Source organism: Macaca fascicularis, chromosome 16 (genome assembly GCF_037993035.2).
Source record: "Macaca fascicularis isolate 582-1 chromosome 16, T2T-MFA8v1.1".
NCBI lineage: Eukaryota > Metazoa > Chordata > Mammalia > Primates > Cercopithecidae > Macaca > Macaca fascicularis.
In genome coordinates this window covers 86742342-86766801 of record NC_088390.1, presented here as the reverse complement: position 1 = coordinate 86766801, position 24460 = coordinate 86742342, and the positions used below count along the sequence as shown (strand labels likewise).

The 24460-nt window shown below is 47.3% G+C and overlaps 1 protein-coding gene across 13 annotated transcripts in view; it reads right to left on the bottom strand.

Moving 5' to 3' along the window:
• Positions 1-24460, bottom strand: part of RNF213 (ring finger protein 213) — a 133555-nt gene that overhangs the window by 51147 nt on the left and 57948 nt on the right. For all 13 annotated transcript variants that reach the window (XR_012426302.1, XR_012426303.1, XM_045375697.3 and 10 more), the window contains 11 exons: positions 19261-19441; positions 16435-16608; positions 15944-16093; positions 11802-12427; positions 10140-10305; positions 8037-8254; positions 6687-6827; positions 6416-6580; positions 3743-4898; positions 791-984; positions 116-274 (listed from right to left, as the gene is read on the bottom strand). Coding sequence is in view for 11 of the 13 variants with exons in the window: in XM_045375697.3 (XP_045231632.2) it covers positions 116-274; positions 791-984; positions 3743-4898; positions 6416-6580; positions 6687-6827; positions 8037-8254; positions 10140-10305; positions 11802-12427; positions 15944-16093; positions 16435-16608; positions 19261-19441 (3330 nt within the window). In the remaining 2 variants the exon portion in view is untranslated. The remainder of the gene's footprint in view (positions 1-115; positions 275-790; positions 985-3742; positions 4899-6415; positions 6581-6686; positions 6828-8036; positions 8255-10139; positions 10306-11801; positions 12428-15943; positions 16094-16434; positions 16609-19260; positions 19442-24460) is intronic.

Genomic DNA, 24460 nt, shown 5'->3' with positions numbered 1-24460 from the left:
GCTGCAGTATGTAAGGCAAAGCTATGGAGTCACCTAAACACATCGCTACATTTAAGTAAGACCAGAAGGACCCCAGGACCCCCAACACCAGGTGAAAATGCCCCACAGTACAGACCAGCTTTGAAGACCTCCTCGATGGCACTGACGTCCTCCTTTCCAGGATTTCAATGATATACAAATGGCAGGGGTTCCGAAGCCACATTTTCCCGTTTATATCCATTAAGTATTGTAAAATGAGGAGCTTGAAAAGAAACACCCAAATTCCAGTCTGCACCTAAGGACAGAATAGCACGAGGTGTAAACACACAACACGATGGTGAGTTCTCCCAACTCCAAGGACCCCCCTTATTTTGCTCTTTGTCACGATGATCTTGATGGTCGACATCAACAGTTCAGCCAGCAACGGCCCACGTCTCCGAGGGCAGCCCCGTAAGATCCTAATACTGTATTTCCCTGTACCCTTTCTATGTTTAGACACACAAACACGCCGTTTTACAACTGCCTTCAGGATTCAGAACAGCCATATGCAGCCTAGGAGCCGCCGTGTGTCCCACGAAGCCTGTGTGTGTGGTGGGCTTTACGTCTAGGTTTGTGTAAGCGCACACCGTGACGCTCACACAGGAGGAAATTGCCTGACAACACACGTCTCAGAGCGTGTTCCCGCTGTTGAGCTTCATAGGACTGTGCGTGTGGAAACGAGGAATTCTTATACATGGGAAGGAGTCACGCAGGGACTTGGGGACCACGTCTTTACTGATGTGGCCATCAGCTGATGCTGGAGGGCACTTACTGAGGAGGTCACGTCCAAATGAAAGAGCATGGGGACCTTCTGATACTGCGCGTCCAGGAAGGGCAGCAGGGCACCCAGGACTTGGCTCTCATCCACCTGAGGGTCGATCAGTCGAATCGTTTTCAGAGGCACCTTTTTCCTGTTTAACTGTATCTTTAGCTTGTCGTGCAACCTCTTCACGTAGAGAGACTTTCCTGTAACATTAAAATATAGAAATTAGGGCTGGGCGAGGCAGCTCACACCTGTAACCTGGCACTTTGGGAGGCCGAGGCAGGGGACTCACTTGAGGTCAGGAGTTCGAAACCAGCCTGGCCAACATAGTGAAATCCCGTCCCTACTGAAAAAACAAAAAAATCAGCCAGGCGTGGTGGCGGGCACCTGTAATCCCAGCTACTCAGGAGGCTGAGGCAGGAGAATAGCTTGAACCCAGGAGGCAGAGGTTGTAGTAAGCAGAGATCACGCCACTGTACTCCAGCCTGGGCGACAGAGCGAGGCTCTGTCTAAAAAAATAAATAAATAAATAATATATATATATATATATAAAATATATATATTTATATATATTTGTATATATAATTTATATAAATATATAAATATAAATATATATAAATAAATATAATTATATTTATATATTTGTATATATAATTTATATAAATATAAATATATTATATGTAAATATAAATATATGTAAATATAATATATATAATATATAAAATATATTATATATAAAATATATATATTTATATGTATTATATTTAAATATATTTTATACATATATATATATATTTATATATATTATATATAAATTAGGTCCCAGGGCTAGGACAAAAAGAGAATCTAGAAAGATCCACTAGAAGTTAACTTCTCCTTGTATAAAATTCAAAACTGCTGCAACATCACATCAGATTGAAGAACACGCTCTCGAATCTTCACATTTCCCAGGCGTTACCTACTCATTCTCCTGACCACCTCCTGCCTCCACATGACAGCAGGCAAAGCACCGTCCTGCGCCACTTAACACTAGGAACACATTCTGGAAAACGCACTGTGAAATGACTCTGTCGCTGTGAACACCACACAGTGTGCGTGCAGAAACCCAGACACTACAGCCGACCACACACCTGAGCTAGGTGGAATAGCCCATTGTCCCCGGGCTGCAAACCATGACAGCATAGAGGCATCCTACGTACAGTGGGGAGCTGTGACACAGGGGCAAATATCTGAATATCTGAACGTATCCAGGCCAAGCACCGTGGCTCGGGCCTGTAATGCCAGCACTGTGGGAGGCCGAGGCAGTTGATCACTCAAGGTCAGGAGTTTGAGACCAGCCTGGTCAACATGGCAAAACCCCATCTCTACTGAAAACTAGTCAGGCGTGGTGGCAGGTGCCTGTAATCCCAGCTACTCGGGAGGCTGAGGCAGGAGAATCACTTGAACCTAGGAGGCAAAGGCCACAGTGAGCCAAGATCATGCCACCGCACTCCAGCCTGAGTGACAGAGTAAGACTCCATCTCAAAAATAAAAATAAAAACATCTAAATGTAGAAAAGGTACAGTAAAAATATGGTATTATAATCTTTTGTTCTTTCTTTCTTTTTTTTTTTAAAAGACCAAGGTCTTGCCCTGTTGCCTAGGCTGGAGTGCAGCAGCACAACTGCAGCTCACCACAGCCTCGACCTCTTGGGCTCAAGTGATCCTCCCGCCTCGGCCTTCCTAGCTGGGATCCCTAGCTGGGATCACAAGCACACACCACCATGCCTGGCTAATTTTTAAAGTACAGTTTTATAATTTTATGGGATTGTGGTCATATATGTGGTCTGCTGTTGACTGAAATTCCATTATGCGTCACATGACTAGCTAATGAAAGTCACAGCAAAAGCAGAGGTTTCATCAGGGAGGGGAAGAGTAATGTTCATCCCAACAGGATGGGGTACTGCTGATAGGATAAAGTCAACAGAACAGAAGCTACTATTTCTTTTTAAGGGAAACAAGATGGCACACGAAGGGTGGGTCAAGAGACACAGCTTTCTTTCCAAGTAGAGCAGTTCTACCCTCCTCGCTCACATGACCAACATCAACCCCAAAGAGGCCAGTGGCATTTAAGGGGAGAAGAAGTAAACTTCAGGCCGGGCGCGGTGGCTCACACCTGTAATCCCAGCACTTTGGGAGGCTGAGGCGGGTGGATCACCTGAGGTCAGGAGTTTGAGACCAGACAAGCCAACATGGTAAAATCCTGTCTCTACTAAAAATACAAAAACTAGGTCGGGCATGGTGGCTCATGCCTGTAATCCCAGCACTTTGGGAGGCTGAGGAGGGCAGATCATGAGGTCAAAAGATCGAGACCATCCTGGCCAGCACGGTGAAGCCCCGTATTTACTAAAAATAAAAAAATTAGCTGGGTGAACTGGCGTGTGCCTGTAGTCCCAGCTACTCGGGAGGCTGAGGCAAGAAAATCACTTGAATCTGAGAGGTGCAGATCACGCCACTGTACTCCAGCCTGGGTGACAGAGTGAGACTCTGTCTCAAAAAAAAAAAAAAAAGCAAAAATTAGCCAGGCATGGTGGTGGGCACCTGTAATCCTAGATACTCAGGAGGCTGAAGCAGGGTAATCACTTGAACCCAGAAAACGGAGGTTGCAGTGAGCTGAGATCACGCCACTGCACTCCAGCCTGCTGACAGAGCAAGACGCCATCCCAAAAAAAAAAAAAGTACACTGCAGAGATGTTTGCTGAGAGGAGGAAGGGAATGGGGCGCCCAGGGAATGCCCACTGTGGGAGACCAGGTGACCAGGGTGCCTGGTTCTGACACAGACCCTGATTGACACCCACAGATGAATCACACCCTCCCTGAGCCTCGGTTTCTCCACCCTCAGACAGGCTTCATGTGCTGGAGGGGGAAGGGCCCCGGGCAGTCCCTGGGAGACGGGGCCCGCCCACCCTGCCGCTCTCCTTACCAACACCTGCTCGCTCGGAGGCCACGATCCCAACACACAGGCGGTCCTTGAACACGGCCGCCGCCGACAGGGTCTGCTTCGGGACCCGGTAGTGATCTGCCAGGTAGGCTTGGATGGCCTCGAGGGGTGCCTGGGGGGTGACGAAGACCTTGTGCTGGCTGAAGGCAGAGGGGAGGTAGCAGTGCTCCCAGTCCCCATCGCAGACCATGACGAGCTGGTAGTCTTCGCGGTGCTGCTGCGTGCACAGTTTCTGGAAGAGCTCCTCGGCTTGACGCGCCACCTCGTAGCTCAGCTGATCTGCGAACAGCAGGCTGTAGACCTTGTGCCCCGGGGAGCCCGGGGACAGGCAGCGGCGCAGCAGCAGTGCCACCTCCTCAAAGGTGGTTGCCGGGGTGCAGAGCAGCACCTCATCGTAGGTGGGCAGGGGCTGGCTCGGGGTTTGCATGTACACAGCCAGGGCGGCTGGCAACACCTCCGAGTGGCCACACACAACCAAGTTGGGCTGGCCGACTTGCAGACCTCTCGGGAGATGCCGCTCCACGGGAGACCCACCCATCCCCGCCAGGTGAGCCAGACAGCGGCCAAGGGTCTCTAGGTCGAGGCAGTCGGGCAGGAAGGCAGGAAGGCACTCCATGGACTGCTCCATGATGACCCTTAGCTTGTCCGCCAGGCTGAACTCCGAGAAGAGCATCAGTGGGAGCTCTTCCGTGACTGTCCTCACACGGTACCTGGCGGCCTCACTCTCGCACCCCACAGAGGCCCTTAAGACATCCATCAGGGTGCAGTTGCTTTTGATGAAGGACAGCATCGTTAGAGCGGCGTCACTGGGAGGCTGCTTCCTGAGCTCAGTGCTCAGGGAAACCAGCTGCTCTGCCGTGTAGAAGTTCAGGTAGAAGTGCTCCATCCGCTTCTGGGTCACGAATTTCTTCCAGCTGTCAAGGAAGTGTTCCATCTGCCTGCAGAGGGCTGCCAGCAGCTCAGTGACATCTCCACCCTCCACCAGCTCCGTCACCAGCTCCAAGCCAAAGTTCATTCGGATGGACACACCCTGCTTGGGGGAGCAGTAGGCCTTGGCGGTCCAGGTCCTGAACAGCATATTCCCAGCAGAGCGCAGGTCGATGAAGGCCTGGCTGAGCCTCTGCACGCTGCAGAAGACCTGGAGACGAAGAACCACGAGGTTGGCTCACAGAGCCACGTGAAAGGGCGACACGCTGCTCTGCAACAGCACACAGGCCTCCCTGTCCACGGGCCCACTGCATGATCTGCGCTCACAAGGCCGCCCTCCTCATCTACACAACCCACCCGAGAAGATGGCTCTCTATGAGGAAAAGAGTCATTGTAGAGATAAACGGTATCATTTGTTTTAATTTGTTTTAATTTTTGTTTTTTTGAGATGGAGTCTCGCACTGTCGCCCAGTGGAGTGCAGTGACGCGATCTCGGCTCCCTGCCCGCTCCGCCTCCTGGGTTCACGCCATTCTCCTGCCTCAGCCTCCCAAGTAGCTGGGACCACAGGCACCCGCCACCACGCCCAGCTAAATTTTTTGTATTTTTAGTAGAGATGGGGTTTCACCGTGTTAGCCAAGATGGTCTCGATCTCCTGAACTCGTGATCCGCCCACCCCAGCCTCCCAAAGTGCTGTGATTACAGGCGTGAGCCACCGCACCCGGCCTAATTATTATTTTTATTAAGATGGAGTCTCACTCTGTCGCCCAGGCTGGAGTGCGATGGCGTGATCTCGGCTCACTGCAAGCTGCTCTGCCTCCCGGGTTCACGCCATTCTCCTGCCTCAGTCTCCTGAGCAGCTGGGATTACTGGCACCTGTCACCATGCATTTTTGTATTTTTGGTAGAGACGGGGTTTCACCATATGGGCCAGGCTGGTCTCAAACTCCTGACCTCAAGTGATAGGCCCGCCTCGGGCTCCCAAAGTGCTGGGATTACAGGTGTGAGCCATGGTGCCCAGGCTGTTTTAATTTTTTTTAATTATCTTTTCTTAATTGGGAAAAAAAAAACTTCATACTTTTTGAGACAGGGTCTCGCTATGTTGCCCAGGCTGGTCATGAACTTCTGGGCTAAAATGATCCTCTCACCTTGGCCTCCCAAAGTGCTGGGATTACAGGTGTGAGCCAAAAGTGCTGGGATTACAGGTGTGAGCCACCGCACCCGGCAGAGATAAAGGATACCATTTGTAAAGTACAAATCAACTTTAAAGAAAGCACCCATAATAAAATTGAGAGACTGTTACGTAAACCAGTACACCATTCTCCATATGATTACTTCTGTTCTGTCCATCTAAATCTTAGTTATTTGGATTCTTGCCGATTTACAGAGTGAGAGAGGCAATTCAAGTGTCTTTCTAAGGGCTATCTGCTGGGTGACCGACTTCCTTCTCAGCGCAGTGGACAGGCTGCCAGCTTGCAGTGTTCATCCTGCAGGTCGTAAGGAGGGACTAACCCAGGGGCCCGCCCGCCTTAAGACCTCTCTCTGGGGCCATAGACTGGAGTTCCATGCACCCTGCAAATGTGCCAGCTCTCCTCTCCATGGGCCTAAGAGCAGAGCCCTTCTTACCAGGCAAATCCCAAGTCAAACCCTTTCCGTGTTCTTGGGGGTACCCAGCCCCCACGGATGAGATGACGCCACCAGCTTAGCGCCGCTGCAAAGATGCGCCCTCACCTCTGAAAACCTCTCCACTTCCGTGTTGTTATGATCCTTCTTGCCAGACATCAGCATCAACTTGTTCAAAAGCTCCTTCAGCTCCTCTAAACAGTACTCCCGTGGCTCCTCGTGGCTGCCAGGGATCCCAGGAAGGACCAAGTGCAGAACCGTGTCTGGGGAAATCTGCGAAGAGCACAGGCGAGAAGTCGCTTTCCTGGGGGCAGAGGCCCTGGACTGGCAGCAGCCCGCAGACAGGCGGCAGCTGCACCGAGGGGTGGGGACCGCTCACCTTTTGGCCACCTTTGGGTGCGTGGATCACATACATGCCTCTTTGGTTGATGGCCGTGGCCAGGGTCAGGGATGAGAGTTCCACAGACCCGTGACTCTCCTTCACAGTCTTCAGCCACTCCAGGTTCCTGGCAGAGTCACACTGTGGGGACAAAAGGAGAGAACACGGGCCACAGTGGGAGAGAGCATCTTGCCCTTCTCCCTCCTACGGTCGGCCTCCCGCCTCTGCCTCGCTGCACAGCCTTCTCCCCACGCTTCCGCAGGGCTCAGGACGCAGTCGCCCACCCAGCGCCCCGGCTGGACCAGGTGCGGTGCCACCCTGACAACGTGATGTGTCACTCAGTGCTGCTTTGTACTCGCTGTTCACCCACATTTCCTCTAGTGCCTGGTGTCCCGGCTGGCACGTGGGGGCACTTGGCTTATATTTGTGGAGGAGTAGAAGGGAATGAGCAGCTGCCCGTCTGCCTCTCCACCAGACGCCATCATTCTGCCAGGTCCCCAGTGCAGAGAACCCTCAGGGAGTGACGCTGGAAGCAATGGCTGTGGGAGTCCCAAGTCCCCAGTGTCCTTCTGTGGCCCCCAAGTACAGTAAGAGGAGTTCAGGAAAAATGACAACAGAGGGTTTTGTTTGGAAACTCTCCTGAGTTTCTAGCAGAAACATGAACATAGCTTTACCTGCCCTTCCATATGTCACTTCTTCCTCCACCCACGTGCAGAGCATACCTAGATATGGTATCTAGTTAAGCTGCATAAGTCAATTCAGACCCTGCTACAGGAAGTTTACTTAAATTTAAATGTTTACTTTTTTCTTTCCTTCTCTTGTTTTTTGAGACAGAGTCTCACTTTGTCGCTCACACTGGAGTGCAGTGATGCGATCTCAGCTCACTGCTATCTCCGCCTCCCGAGTTCAAGCAACTCGGGAGGCGGAGCCTCCAGAGTAGCTGGGATTACAGGCACACACCACCACGCCGGGCTAATTGTAAATGCTTACTTTTTTCTGATAAAATATTATATCAATTATAGAAAATAACAAAAAGTAACAGAATAAAAGGACAATTACAACAATTCAGAGAAAACTCCTGGCGACATTTCAGCCTATTTCCTTTCTGTCTTTTTTCCATGTGTGTTTTGCACCTTAGAGATTACTATGTGTCATGTCATTTTGTATCCTGCTTTCTAAGTAACAAGATGGTGAATTTCCATTTAGGAAGAACAGCTTTTCAAATATCATTGAAAATGGCTGTGTACAAACCTACCACACAGGTGTACCACCGTTTGCAGTCACTCCCCTAATGTTGCTAAGCCACGCTGTATTCAATGTAATCTGCATTAGAGCCAGAATAAGACTCACCAGTTTCCTGGGCAGGTACTGGTCATTGTCCAGAGCCTTCCACAGCTCTTTCAGATGCTTCATGAATGCATCGAAGCCCACCCTGGGGTCCAGCTTAAACAGCAGGGATGCGTAGCCCTGCACGGCGTCATGGAAACAGGCCACCCGGTCCACGTCAATGTCATTCTCCCCCGCTGAGATGGAGGCCAGGTCCACAAACACCTTCAGCTCGTTGATGCCTGGGGGAGAGAAGAGGGGAGGTCAGCGTGGGACTATTCCGTGATGGCACAAGACCCGGTCTTGGGCAGTAATCCTTACTGAAGCTGAAATGGATATTTCATACATTTGTAAGGTTCTGTCCACTTTCTGCTTTCAGTAAGAGTCCAGAACACCTCACCTGTTGTAGTGTTTTTTTTTTTTTTTTGAGACAGAGTCTCGCTCTGTCACCCAGGCTGAGTGTAGTGACACGATCTCAGCTCACTGCAACCTCCGCCTTCCAGGTTCAAGTGATTTTCCTGCCTCAGCCTCCCGTGTAGCTGGGATTACAGGCGTCCACCACCACGCCTGGCTAATTTTTTGTATTTTTAGTAGAGACAGGGTTTCGCCGTGTTGGTCAGGCTGGTCTCCAACTCCTGACCTCAGGTGATCCACCCGCCTTGGCCTCCCAAAGTGCTGGGATTACAGGTGTGAGCCACCACGCCCAGCCTATAGTGTTTGTTAATACCACTAAACAATCTCTCGCCGTTCCTCAGTAACTTCGGTGTCCCAGGCACTGTACTGCGCTTTTGTGTACCCTGTTTCCTTCAATCCACACAACAGTACCATTTAAACAAAAAGAAACCAAGGCTCAGCTGTAAATAACATGTTCACAATTAACTACGAAACACTCAGATCATTTCCCTCGGATAAATCACTCATCAAAGGATGTGTATCAGCGTGGACCAAAGAGTCCACCGTTGAAAGCGGGAGCTCTCCCAAGAGAGCCAGAGCCTGCGATCCAGCAGGTGGTGGCCCCCAGACCCCCCAGCACACCTGCACTGCTGCCTGTGCCCCTCCTGCCTCCTCTGCCTCTTCCTCTCTCCTCCGCCAACATCTAAGCCACAGAACTGAAGAGGCTGCCAAGAAATGCACAGCCTCGATGGAGAGGTTGTGAGAAAAATCTGTGGGGCTGGGAGTGGTGGCTCACAGCTGTGCTTGCTCACACCTGCACTTTGGGAGGCCAAGATGGGTGGATCACCTGAGGTCAGGAGTTTGAGATCAGCCTCGCCAACATGGTGAGACCCCATCTCTACTAAAAATACAAAAAATTAGCTGGGTGTCGTGGCGGGCGCCTGTAACCCCAGCTACTCAGGAGGCTGAGACAGGAAAATCGCTTGAATCCAGGAGGTGGAGGTTGCAGTGAGCCGAGATCACACCACTGAACTCCAGTGTGGGCAACAAGAGCGAAACTCCGTCTCAAAAAAAAAAAAAAAAAAAAAAAAAGGCCGGGCGCAGTGCCTCATATCCATAATCCCAGCACTTTGGGAGGCCGAGGCAGGCGGATCACAAGGTCAGGAGATCAAGACCATCCTGGCTAACACAGTGAAACCCTGTCTGTACTAAAAATACAAAAAATTAGCTGGGCGTGATGGCGAGTGCCTGTAGTCCCAGCTACTCAGGAGGCTGAGTCAGGAGAATGGTGTGAACCTGGGAGGCAGAGGTTGTAGTGAGCCGAGATCATGCCACTGCACTCCAGCCTGGAGGACACAGCAAGACTCCGTCTCAAAAAAAAACAAAACAAAACAACTCTCTGTGGGCAAGAGCTCCCCTTGTCTTCCAGTAAAAAATCTACTGGAAGAAAAAGCTAAAGGGGGGCAAGATTTTAAGGAAAAGGAACCTGAGTCATTTACAGCATCCGAAGTGGCGGGGTGTGGCAAAGTGAGTGGCTTTTACACCAGCACAAGGAGATACTGTACCGATGTGAACTCTGTGAGCAATGCCCATCTCCCTAAAACATGCAGGCCTTCACATAGCCCTTAGCCCTTGGCCAAAGGGAGATATTGCCGAAGAGTTTAGGAACGCCACACAGTGCGCCATCTGAAAACTTTCTCCAGACTTCCAGGCAACCCCAAAGGCTGATTTTACCTCCAAGAGCCTCCCGGACCCAGCGGATGAACTCCTTCCTCAGGGACAGAGCCTTCAGCCCCTCGCACCGGGCCTCGCTGATGTCCTGGAGCAGCTTTTTGGCCTGGATGAGCTCCTGGTTGATTTGGTCCAGGGTTTCATGGCCAAAATTGTCAAAGTCATCAGTCTGCAAGAAAAAGCTCTACTGTGGACTGGAACTCATGAACCAGAACCCCAGAATCTGTGAGCTGCAAGCACCGACCATCGCAGCAGCCCCACCCTCCCTCAATGCCTAGACTTGCCACTACTGTGACAACAGGCACACCGAGCTCTTACCCTTGAATTGGATGATCTAACCCCCACGGCTGTTTCTCCCTGATCAAGAGTAACTGTGATTCCTGGGAACCTGACATTCCACTTAGCATTTTATGTGGACTGTAAAATCAGTTCCTCACATAACCCCGCCAGGTAACTACTGTTGCTTTTTCTGCTTTATCAGTAAAGGCCCAGAGAAGCTGCTTCCTCAAGGACATGCACTAGGGTTCAAGTGTAAATGGGTGTGAATCCAGATTTTTTTTTTTTTTTTTGAGATGGAGTCTCGCTCTGTCGTCCAGGCTGGAGTGCAATGGCACTATCTCGGCTCACTGCAACCTCTTCCTCCCCGGTTCAAGTGATTTTCCTGCCTCAGCCTCCCGTGTAGCTGAGATTACAGGCGCCTGACACCACGCCTGGCTAATTTTTGTATTTTTAGTAGAGACGGGGTTTCACCATGTTGGTCAGGCTGGTCTCAAACTCCTGACCTCAGGTGATCTGCCCACCTCAGCCTCCCAAAGTGCTGGATTACAGGCGTGAGCCACTGTGCCTGGCTGTGATTTCCAGCTTTTATGCTAAATTCTAATCGTTATCTCATTCTACCTAAAAACACAAACAGCAAAAGACTCAGCCGGACGCAGTGGCTCACCCCTGTAATCCCAGCACTTTGGGAGGCCGAGGCGGGCGGATCACGAGGTCAGGAGATCGAGACCATCCTGGCTAACACGGTGAAACCCCGTCTCTACTAAAAAAAAAATACCAAAAAAATTAGCCTGGCGAGATGGCGGGCGCCTGTGGTCCCAGCTACTCAGGAGGCAGAGGCAGGAGAATGGCGTGAACCCAGGAGGCAGAGCTTGCAGTGAGCTGAGATCGCGCCACTGCACTCCAGCCTGGGGGACAAAGCAAGACTCTGTCTCAAAAAATAAAAAAAAATAAAAAATAAAGCAAAAGACTCACCTCTTATAAGACTCTAACAGAAACAACTGATTTACGGCTTTTGGGTGGAACTGGGAGATGCAGCTGGGCCGTTGACAAAGTGGTTTTCTTTTTGGCTTCTGTAACCTGAAGAGAGCCTATGACCCTTTACAAATGCCTGGTTATGAAAAGAGGAATGTTGCCCTTTCCTGAGTTCTTGATCTTCATACTGACCCAAGAAAACTCACTCTGGCTAAGGTAGGGAATTTATTTATAAACAAAGGTAAAAACAAAGCCCTTGGGATATTCAGGCCTCAAGTACCACACACACAGGAACCCCTGACGGAAGCTCTAAGTCATCCACCCCGCTTTTCAAAGCCACAAAGCCCAAGCTTCCTGAAGAGCCTGAGGCACGATGCTCCTCCCAACCCCCACAGTCCCTAGCAAATAACTTACAAAATTTAGTAAAGTGTTGAGAACACTGAAGTCACCGGTCAGTCCCAAGCTCTCTTTGACCTGCAAGATGACCTTGGCTGCGTGGACGGCCTGGTGCAGGTGATGGTATTCCTTGATCTGTTCGACTCGCTCCTTGATCCAATCACGTTGGCCCTGGTGGTCCACAGTGCACATGATCTTAAGTTCTGAAGCCAGGTCCGTGTATTTATTCACAAAGTCCTTGAAGATGACATCAATCTCTGCAAGGGTGACCTCTCCTGACTTTAGATCCTGGTACAGTTTAATGAACTTTCTGTAAGAAGGCTGATACAAATAGTCGTACACCTCTTCAAGCTTAAGGATGTGCTTTTCTGATTCTTCTTCGGGCTCGCTCAGCAACTCTGCGGCTTCCTGTTCTTCCCGAGGCTCACTCAGTGGCTCTGCGGCTTTCCGCCAAAAGATCTGGAAGATGTGGCTGTCTCTGAGCAAGTCGATCTTTCCAGCCATTTCTCGGACCTGGGAGCTCAGGTGGTAATGCGTTTCCCTCTGTGAGTTTGAGGAGGTGGGCGGTCTCACCGTCACGGCTTCGTTTAATCTTTTACTGCTGAGGTCTTGTGAGTGTCTTGTTGCAAGTTCTCCAAAGTCCACTTTAGAAACCAAAAGAAAATGTCAGAAGTCAAAGCTCTAATCATGATTCCACTTGATTTCGCCTTCCTAAGACTTACTCTCCTCACTTCTCTGCGTGAACTCAAGAGCACACAGCTGCTAGGATTTCTTTCTTGGGAAGAGTTCACAGGTCTTCCCCTCCCGGCTTGGCCTTGTTAACCAATATTCATGATAAAGAAAGCATCATAACTTCTGGGTAAAGATGGCCATGTGAAAACACGCATCTATTTACTCTCTTTGCCAAACCCCACTCCGATGACAGAATATAAATTGTATTTAAAAAGTCATAAACTAGTTGGGCGCAGTGGCTGACACCTGTAATCCCAGCATGTTGGGACGCTGAGGCAGGAGGATCAGCTGAGGTCAGGAGTTCATGACCAGCCTAGCCAACATGGCGAAACCCAGTCTCTACTAAAAATACAAAAATTAGCCAGGTGTGGTGGAGTACACCTGTAATCCCAGCTACTCAGGAGGCCGAGGCAGGAGAATCACTTGAACCTGGGAGGCGGAGGTTGTAGTGAGCCGAGATTGCGCCACAGCACTCCAGCCTGGGTGACAGAGTGAGACTCCGTCTCAGAAAAAAATAAAAAGTCATAAACTGACAAGGACAGGAGGAGGAATAGTGAACAGGATAACAGGAACAGAATTTTAGAAGTTGAGAACGAGCTGCACCCGTGGTAAATGACATATGAGGCCTGACAGCATGGAGTCCTGGGGCCACAGTGGGCAGTGCTGAGAGCTGAGCGTTTTATGTCACAGGATTCCCAAAAAGCAGACACACGTTGTGCAGGTCACTGCAAACTGGGAGGTGGTGATGAAATAAGGAAGACTGGGTTCAAAGTCTGTTTAAGACACGGTCCAGGCCGGGCACAGTGGCTCACGCCTGTAATCCCAGCACTTTGGGAGGCTGAGGCGGGTGGATCACTTGAGGTCAGGAGTTCGAGACCAGCCTGGCCAACATGGCAAAATCCTATCTCCACTAAAAATACAAAAAATTAGCCGGACGTGGTGGTGGATGCCTGTAATCCCAGCTACTAGGGAGGCTGAGACACAAGAACCACTTGAACCCAGGAAGCGGAGGTTGCAGTGAGCCGAGACTGCACCACTGTACTCCAGCCTGGACAACAGGGCAAGACTGTGTCTCAAAAAAGAAAAAAAAAGACATGGTCCATCCAGCACACTGTCACCCCAATGCCCTGACACAGCAGGTGGACCCCCTCCTTCACTCCAGCAGCCAACAGATGCTTTATTTTCTAGAAAAGATAATGCAGAGGGGCGTGTGGACTGGAGGCCACAGATATATGTCAGAAAAAAGGGCATTTCTAGACACATCCCCTTTCTCAGGAAACTACCAGAAGACATGAATTATCCAAACTCAGGGGGAAGGAGGAGGGGGCGTGAAGCACAGGGGACAGAGGGAGGTGGCAGAGAACCACACTGAGAACACAGGCCATAGGAGGACTGCACGTAGGATGCCGAGGCCCGCCAGCCCGCTTCTCTCTCGACTCCCGGAAACCTGGCAGCCAGGCCCACATCCTCCAGACAGGAGACAGAAGACCTCAGGAGACAGGCCAACTTCCAGGCTGAACCACGGCACCCCACGGCAGCACCCCGCAGAGGGCCACCCCACTTTTGAGGGCTTTCTCTTAAACACAGACAAACAAGAATGTCCAGACCTAGGAGGAAAATCAAAATAAATCAACAAGTGAAAGGAACCTGGAGGAAGCAGCACATGATGCAAGGAAAAGCAAAACCTCCAAAACAAAACTGTGAATAACCCAGCAGGGAAGATACTGCACCGTGAACAAGAACAGGATAGAATTTAAAAAGGATCATTCTGAGAAAAAGAATTCCTTTACATTAAATATATATACAGGAAAGCTGACACGAAAATGTTAGCAGAAAGTTTGGTTCTGAATAAATCTCTCAAGACCAGAGCGAAAAACCGGTGGAAAACTGGAGAGAAAAATGATGACAGTTAGATGACCATCCAGGAGGTCCTGTATCCAATCAACAGGAATTCCAGCAAGAGAAGAAAAAATTAAATCATTCAAGGGAATTTCCCAGAACTCAAGGACTTTGACGTCTAGATTTGAAAGACCTACCTATTAATACCCAATAGAGGGGACTGAAAATATTTTATTTTTGGGGGATACAGTCCCACTCTGTCACCCAAGCTGGAGTGTAGTGGCATGATTTCGGCTCACTGCAGCCTTGACCTCCCAGGTTCAAATGATCCTCCTGCCTCAGCCTCCCAAATAGTTGGGACTACAGGCATGCACCACTGTGTCTGGCTAAATTTTTTTTTTTTTTTTTTTTTAGAGATGGGATCTTGCTGTGTTGCCCAGACTGGTCTTAAACTCCTGGGCTCAAGCAATCCTCCTGCCTTGGCCTGCCGAAGTGCTGAGATTACAGGTGGGAGCCAACAGGCCCCGCCTCCATGGAACATAGATCCAGGCCAAGACATGTTATTATTTCAGAATATGAGTAACAGAAAGAGTTCAAGAGCTTCAAGAAAGAGAAAACAGGTCACATACGAAGGATGTGTAATGGGCACCGCATTGGGCTTCTCCATACATAGCCATGCTGTGGAGGCAGTGACGGCACAGCACATTGAAACTTCAGAAGGAAAATGACTTCCAGTCTGTAATTCTAGACCTAACCAAGTGACTGACCTAGGAAGAGGACATCTTTAGGCACGCAAGGATTCGAGGGTTTAACCTCTTACACCCCCTTTGCTCAGGAAGCCAGTGAGGGTGTGCTCTGCCAACAGAGGAAGCAAGAGAGAGAGGGGGGCGGGGTCGCGGGAACCCCGTCTAACCCAGGCCAGAGGCAAAGGCTCCCTAGGAGGTAGAGGGAGACTCCACCCTACGTCTGCAGCCCAGGGTTTGCAGGTTCCTTCTCAAAGGTCAAACCAGTGATCTTCAAGGAAATTCAGACACTCGGCAGAGATTGGGATGAATTAGAAATGAATACAATGAAAACAGCATATCATTAACACGATGAAAACGGCATTTGACAGGAAATGTAATTCTGTGGAAAACAGAGAGTTTGTGCAAAACGTGGAAAATGATCACGGTTTCTTTCGTGGTTCACTTCTGATCCGTATAGGTCCTGATGATTTAACCCTAAACAATGATGCGACTCCACTGTGAGAAAACAGGGAGCAACAGGAGGTGGAAAGGTGATGTGTGCAGGGCACAGGCCAGAAATGCATGGCTCTAAGCCCTTATCTTCCGCAGCGGGTGTCAGCAGCTCATGCTGATGCCGGAAAAATCAAGGAGACATTTAAGCATGTTATTTGGAAATGTGGACATAAATACCAAAAAGAAGAATCTAAAAGAGGTGAAAGCGATCCCCCAGCAAATGCAAATTTAAAAAAAAAATTTTAAAGCATTCTCTCCAAAATAAAGGTCTGCTACTGCGATCCATTCTTACTGTGTTCTCCTCTAACCCTTTGAGAGCCCTCAACTTTGTTCACTTCTTAGGAATACCACCTTGTATTAGGTGTTTCACATTCCCACACATCTTCAGGAGACTATCAACACATCTTTTCTCTTTCTCTAGAAATAACAGTTCCTCCATTCTCCAATTCAGTGCTTCCTCCATAGTACGTTTGTCATCCTGGGGTGAAACACTTTTTTCCTCTGGAAAACAAGAACAACAATAAAGTAACCCAGTACAGCAAACAGATGCCATTTTCCATGGCAATGCTTTGCATGTGCCCCACCTTCCCCGCCACCAGGACAAGGACTAGGACAGTTTTGCGCATAGCCACTTTTTCCAGATGGCCATTATTTTATCATTTTCCTGTGATGTTCTTGAGAATTATAAGCCACTCCTATCAACTTACGAGCAAGAAGAGATACTCATTATCAAGGCTAAGATGATCATCTCCTTTACAAAAATGCACACGCAAACACAAACGTATCTTCAAGCTACTTAATGCCTCAGGAGCCTGAAGTGCGTATCTCGACTTGATGCTTACTCAGTTGCCAGATGTCAAGAAACTGATTCTTGTGCTTTATAATCAGCTCCAGTTGTCCAACTAAAATCGTTCCATTTCGGAGGTCACCAGCAATTTTCGTGAACACAGAGTCAGCAGCACCCATCAACTTCTTGCCATCCTCTGTAATATTTGCTAGTATTTCCTCATTGGTTCCTGAACAGATGAACAACATAGTTAAAACAGTGTGCTGTGCTCCCCACCTCCCACCTCATTGCCAATAGCATGGGAATTCCAAATAACCTCTTGTTCTGCCCCCACTTCCTCTAACACAGGCAACAGCTAGCCAGTGTCTCCAGATACGCCAGTCCCTCCACTCCCCTCTGCTTTCCCCCACGACGGTTAGGTCTTGCCCAGATTCATCCCCTGAACAACTTCTTTGTCCATGAAGCAGACTCCCTCAATGGCCAAAATCAGCTGGGAGACACATTTCTCAGGTTAAAACCCATGTCCCCTTCAGCATATGGATGGACTGACTTCCTTTTTTTTTTTTTTTTTTTTTTTTGACAGGGTATCACTCTATCACCCAGGCTTGAGTGCAGTGGCACAACCATAGCCCACTGTAACCTCAATCTCTGACTTTCCTGCCTCAGCCTCCCGAGTAGCTAGGAATACAGGTGCATACCACAAAGGCTGGTAAACTTTCAAACATTTTTGTAGAGACAATGTGAGATAATTTTTTGTCTCACTTTGTCACCCAGACTGGTCTCAAACTCCTGGGCTCAAGACATCCTCCCGCCTTGGCCTCCCAAAGCATTAGGATTATACGCATGAATCCCCTCACCTGGCCTGAATATATTTTTTAAATAGAATACGCAGAATCTTCTTTAAAAAGCCCCCACCCTAGGAATATCTACAGCAGAAGAAACTGCATCGGGGATGTAGACATACCTAGCAAAGCATATCAAGATGGTCTTAGGGAGACATTTTCATAGCATATGCAAAGAGAGAAACAGCCACGTGATAACTTTATACTCTGTAATCTTCATTATCTTGTAAAATCTTGGAATTGATTTTATGACAAATTTAGAGGGCAGAATTTTTATGTATGTTTAGTTTAACCACAGAGGATTTCTCTCCCAGTAATATTAGAGCCATACAGTAGTAGGAGAAGAGGAAGCTTATCTGCACCATAACATACAAATATAGTAGCTTTATTAATTATTGCAGAAACTTGGAAGCAACCAAGATGCCTTTCATTAGGTGAACGGGTAAGCAAATTGTAGCACATCCATACAATGGAATATTATTCAGTAGTAAAAGGAAGTTAGCTCTCAAGCCATGAAAAGACATGGAGGAAACGTAAATACATATTACTAAGTGAAGGAAGCCAGTCTAAAGGCGACATCCTATAAGATTCCGACTATAGGACGTTCTGGAAAAGACTAAAGGAAATGGAGGGGGTGTGGGTGCGGGAGCACAGGGGATTTCGTAGGGCAGCGCAACTATTCTGTACGATACTGGAATGGTGGACACAGGCCATGGTTTATCCAAACCCCAGAGAATGGACAACATCAGGAATGAACACTACTGTAAACTATGGACTTTAGTTAATAACAATGTATCAATATTGGCTTGTCAGCTGTAACAAAAGCACCACGCTAATGCTGCATGTTAATACCAGGGTACTGCCTGAGTGATGGTGGGGGAGACAGATGAGAACTCTGTGGTTTCTGCTCAATTTTTCTTTACACATAAAAGTGCTCTAAAAATTTCTATCCAACTTATAAACAGGCTGAGCATGGTGGTGCATGCCTGGAGTAGCAGCCACTTGGGAGGCTGAGGCAGGAAGATCACTTGAGCCTGGGAGGTCGGGGCTTACAGTGAGCGGTGATGGCATCACTGCACTACATGTAACTTGGGCAACAGAGAAGACCTTGTTTTAAAAATAAATAAATTGCCGGGCACAGTGGCTCACCTCTGTAATCCCAGCTACTTGGGAGGCTGAGGCAGGAGAATCGCTTGAACCCGGGAGGCAGAGGTTGCAGTGAGCTGAGATCCACCACTGCGCTCCAGCCCAGGTGAGAGAGCGAGACTCCATTTCAAAAATAAATAAATAAACAAACAAACATACGCAAATACACAAAAATGATCTATTTAAGAGAGTAGCTTTCACTTATGCACTCCCATATCAATTCAGTTATTTGCTCCCCACAACTTCCCGGATCCGTAGGAAGCTCAGCATTGATTTTGGCTGATCCACATCTGGTGCCCTCTCACTAAAAGAGAGGAATCTAAGGTCTCACACATCAACTGGACTCTAATGTTTTTAGGATGGAATGTCTCTCTCCCTCCTTGATCACAAAACACCTGGGGCAGAGGGGGCTGGGTGGGAAATCAGACAGCCCAGTACTTCACTTTCTGTTGAGGTCATCAGTGTTGGCTTAGACATTCTACATTGATCTCCAAATAAGCAAGACATACCTGGGTCTGGATTTTAGTTTTTACTACTTATAATCTTTGAGACCTTAGGTAAGTCACAATGCATTCTCCAGTTGTTTCCTGATCTGAAAATTGGGGGCCTTAAAGGGGACTTTCAGAAGGGCTGTTTCAAGGGCACTGGGCCAGTACAGTCACTAGGGTGCATCAAGCATTCAATGAATAGTGGCTGTTAGCATTAGTCATTATTTACAACGCAAGACACTCTGAGCCTTCCAAAGTCTCTCTGTCCAAACTGCAGCCTTTGTCTAACGTCAGCCCATCCCAATTCAGTATCATCATGTAAAATCTTCTGCCTCCCACCTTCCCCAGAGTCAGACAGGCACCACCTTCACTGAGCTCATGTTCCCAGCACTCCCGCAAACATACCACACAATTTGAAGAGATGCTTGACATCTGCCCACGTGAGCAGATGTTTTAAAATGTCATCCAAGTTGTCCACGGCTTCCCCATTGTTCCTAGGCCAGGACTTAGTGATCACAGCAGACAAGAGGGTACCAAATTTCTGCAGATTATAGCAAGAGAGCCCCCGAAGGATACTGGTCTGAGACTACAAGAAAATTCATAAAAAAGGGACATTTAGAAGTTTTTCATTAGTTTGTTTTGAAATAACAAAAGCAAATTACCTACTCAATAGCATTTCAGAAACCTACTGTAACTTGTTTTATAAGGCCACAAAAAGAGCAAGATAGTGAAACACTTCACATTTCTTAGAAGAATTTCATTTCCTTGTATACTGCCTCCTTAAGTGTCCAGCACCAGAGATTTGAAGACACACACACAAACACACACCAACACCAGTCACCCTCCTTCCTTCTGGCTAACTGCCAGTTTCTATATGTTCTTTGCACTCTCATATCATGAAAAACACCAAAAGTGAATAAACCCTTAATATAGCATATATTTTATGTTTCTAAATGTAATTCTTTTAAAAAGCTGCCTACAAACAACATATACATTTTCATTCTCTTTTTAATTCTCCTCCGAGAAACAATATTTTTCTTCCTTAGGTTCAAAGTCTCTGCAAAACGTTTCAGTAATTAGTAAAAACCACAAGGTTAATTTATAATAGATACTTTCTGACATTTAAAAGGATAAAAGCTTATCCAGCCACATGTTACAGAAACTATACACCATGATCAAGTACAATTTATCTCAGAGATGAAAGGTTGATTTAACATCAAATATCAGTTAATAACAATAGGAAAATATCACGTGATCATTTCAGTAGATACGGAAAAAGCATTTGACAAAATCCAACTCTCTTCTATGATTAAAGGAAAAAAAAAAAAACCATTCAACAAATGAGGAGCAGAAAGGAACTTCCACAAAGGGCATCTATGAAAAGCTCACGTTGACATCACACCTGGTGGCAAAAGACTCAAAGCTTCTCCTAAGATCAGGAACAAGACAAGGATGTCCACTTTCACCACTTTCATTCAAAGTTGTACTGGAGGTTCTAGCCAGGGCAGTTATGCAAGAGAAAGAAATAAAAGGCATCCAGATTGGAAGACGTGGAACTCTATTCACAGATAATTATGATCTTATGTATAGAAAATTTAATTCTCTTTCTCTCACGCACACACACACACACACAAGCACGCAATTTGAGCTACCAAATGAGCTCAGCAATGTTGTAGGATACAAGACACACGGAGCACTGTGTGTCTAGACACCAGCAAGGAACAATCTGGAAATGGAATTCAGAAAACAATTCCAATTACAATAGCACCCCCCCCCAAAAAAAGTACTTAGAAATTTAACAAGTGCAAAATTTAAGCTATGAAAAATACAAAACATTGTTAAAAGAAATTGGCCAGGCATGTAATCCCAGAACTCTGGGAGGCCAAGGCGGGTGGATCACCTGAGGTCAGGAGTTTGAGACCAGCCTGACCAATATGGTGAAACCCTGTCTCTACTAAAAATCCAAAAATTAGCCGGGTGTGGTGGTGGGCACCTGTAGTCCCAGTTACTTGCGCACTCCAGCCTGGGCGACAGAGCAAGACTCCGTCTAAACCGGAAAAAAAAAAAAAAGATCTAATTGAATGAAATAAATCTGACCTAACCTTGTTAAAATGGCAATGCTGGCTGGGTACAGTGGCTCACGCCTGTAATCCCAGCACTTTGGGAGGCAGAGGCTGGTGGATCATGAGGTCAGGAGATCAAGACCATCTTGGCTAACACAGTGAAACCCCATCTCTACTAAAAATACAAAAAAAAAGTTAGCTGGGCGTGGCAGCAGGCACCTGTAGTCCCAGCTACTCAGGAGGCTGAGGCAGGAGAATGGCATGAACCCGGGAGGCAGAGCTTGCAGTGAGCCAATATCATGCCACTGCACTCCAGCCTGGGTGACAGAGTAAGACTCTGTCTCAAAAAAAAAAAAAAAAAAAAGACAGGCAATGCTCTCCAAAGTGATCTATACTTTGAATACCAGCCCTATCAGAATCCCAGCTGACTTCCTTGTCAATGGAAACTGACATACTGATTCTAAAATTCTTATGAAATTGCAAGGGACCCAAAATAGCCAAAACAATCTTGAAAAATAAGAACAAAAAAAAAAAAATACGAACTCACATGTCCCAATTTCAAAACTTACTAGAAAGCAATGGTAGTCCAAACGGTGTGGTACTGACACAAGGATACGAAAGCAGATCAATACATAGAATTGAAAATCTAGAAATAAATCCATACATGTATGGTCAACAGATTTTTGACAAGAGTGCCAACATCACTCAACAGGGAATGTAGAGTCCTTTCAACAAACGCTGGAACAACTGGATGTCCACATGCAAAAGAATGAAACAGAACCCTTACCTCACACCATATACACCATATACAAAAAGGAACTCAAAATGGATCAAAGGCCTAAATGTAAGAGCTAAAACTATCAAACATTTAGAGATAAATAAACACAGGAGTAAATCTTCACAACCTAGGATTTGGCAAAGGACTCTTTGACACCAACGGTACAAGCAACAAAAGAAAAAACAGATATGCCCAAATTCTTCAAAATTAAAGACTCTGTGCTTCAAAAGAAACCATCAAGAACATGAAAAAACAACACATAGAATGGGAGAAAATACTTGCAATCAGATATCTGACAAGGGACTTGTATATAGAATACAGACTCCCAACTCTATAATAAAAAGACAACCCAATTAAAAAATGAGCAAAAGAGGTGAGGTGCAGTGGCTCATGCCTTCAATCCCAACACTTTGGGAGGCCAAGGAGGGAGGATCATGTGAGCCCAGGAGTTCAAGACCAGCCTGGGCAACATCTCAAGACCCTGTCTCTACAAAAAAAAGAGAGTCTCGCTGTGTCGCCCAGGCTGGAGTGCAGTGGCACAATCTCAGCTCACTGCAACCTCTGCCTCATAGGTTCAAGCGATTCTCTGGCCTCAGCCTCCCAAGCAGCTGGGACTACAGGCACATGCCACCACGCCCGGCTAATTTTTTGTATTTTTAGTAGAGACCGGGTTTCCCTGTGTTAGCCAGGATGGTCTCGATCTCCTGACCTCGTGATCCACCTGCCTCAGTCTCCCAAAGTGCTGGGATTACAGGTGTGAGACACCACGCCTGGCCCACAAATTTTTTTTTTAATTAGCTGAATATGGTGGCACATGCCTGTAGTCCCAGCTACTTGGGAGGCTGAAGTAGGAGGACCACTTCAGCCCAGGAGGTTGAGGCTGCAATGAACCACGATTGTGCCATTGCATTCCAGCCTGGGTGACACAGCAAGACCTTTCCTCCAAAAAAAAAAAAAAAAAAAAATTGGGGATGGGGGCAAAAGATCTCAATAAACATTTCTCCAAAGAAGATACAAACAAATCCAATAAGCATATGAAAAGATGCTTGATATCATTAGTTATCAGAGAAATGCAGTTAAAAACCACAATGAGGCTGGGCATGGTGGCTCACACCTGTAATTCCAGCACTTTGGGAGGCCAAGGCAGGCAGATCACGAGGTCAAGAGATCGAGACCATCCTGGCCCACATGGTGAAACCCCGTCTCTACCAAAAATACAAAAATTATCTGGGCATGGTGGTGCACGTCTGTAATCCCAGCTACTCGGGAAGCTGAGGCAGGAGAATTGCTTGAACCCAGGAGGTGGAGGGGTTGCAGGGAGCCAAGATCACGGCACTGCATTCCAGCCTGGGTAACAGAGCAAGACTCCATCTCAAAAAATAAACAAAAACCACAAGGAGATACCACTTCGTACCCACTAGGATGGCTAGAATCAAAAAGTTAGATAATACATGTTGGTGAGGATATGGAGAACCCGGAAGCCTCCTATGCTGCTGGAGGGATTGAAAATGGTCCAGCTGCTGTGGGACTCGGCCCGACAGTTCTTTAAACAATTAAACATGGAGTTACCATATGATTTAGCAATTCCACATCGAGGTATACACCCAGGAGAAATGAAGACATATACCCACACATAAACATGTACACTAACATTTGTATCAACAGATTTATAATAGCCAAAGAAGCAACCTAGATGGCCATCAATGGACAAGTGGATAAACAGGGAATAGTATTTGGCCATGGAAAGAAACGAAATACAGGTTGAGCATTCCTAATCCCAAAATCCAAAATACTCTAAAATCCAAACTTTTTGAGTATAATGATGCCACAAATGAAAAATTCAACATACAAATACTTAACACAAACTTTGTTTCATGCACAAAATTGTTTAAAATACTGTATAAAATTACCTTCAGACTATGTGCATAAGATGTACATGAAACAAGTGAATTTTGTGGTTAGACTCTGGGTCCCATCCGGAAGACATCTCATTATGTAAATACAAATATTCCAAAATTTGAAAACATCTGAAATCTAAAACAGTTCTGGTCTCAAGCATTTTGGGCAAGGAATACTTAACGTATACTGACACATGCTACAATATGGATGGACTTTTGTTGTTGTTGCTTTTTGAGACAGGGTCTTGCTCTGTCCCCCAGGTTGAAGTGCAAGTGTGATCATGGCTCACTGCTGCCTTAACCTTCTGGGCCTAAGGGAGTCTCCCACCTCAGCCTCCGAAGTAGCTGGGACCATAGGTGAGCCCTGCCATGCCTGGCTAATTTTTTTTGTTTTTTAGTTTTTATAGAGACAGGGTCTTACTCTGTCACCCAGGCTTGTCTTGAACTCCTGGGCTCCCAAAGTGCTGTGATTACAGGTGTGAGCAACCATGTCCAGCCTGTATGGACTTTTAAAACATTATGCTCAGCCAGGTGCGGTGGCTCACACCTGTAATCCCAGCACTTTGGGAGGCCACGGCGGGTAGATCACCTGAGGTTGGGAGTTCGAGACCAGCCTGACCAACGTGGAGAAACCCTGTCTCTTCTAAAAATACAAAATTAGCCAAGTGTGGTGGCACATTGTTCTTTAAACAATTAAAAGACTCTTTAAACAAAAAGAAGCTGTAATTCCAGCTACTTGGGAGGCTGAGGCAGGAGAATCACTTGAACCCGGGAGGCAGAGGTTGCAGTGAGCCAAGATCGCACCATTGCATTCCAGCCTGAGCAAAAAGAGTGAAACTCTGTCTCAAAAAAGAACCAGGCCGGGC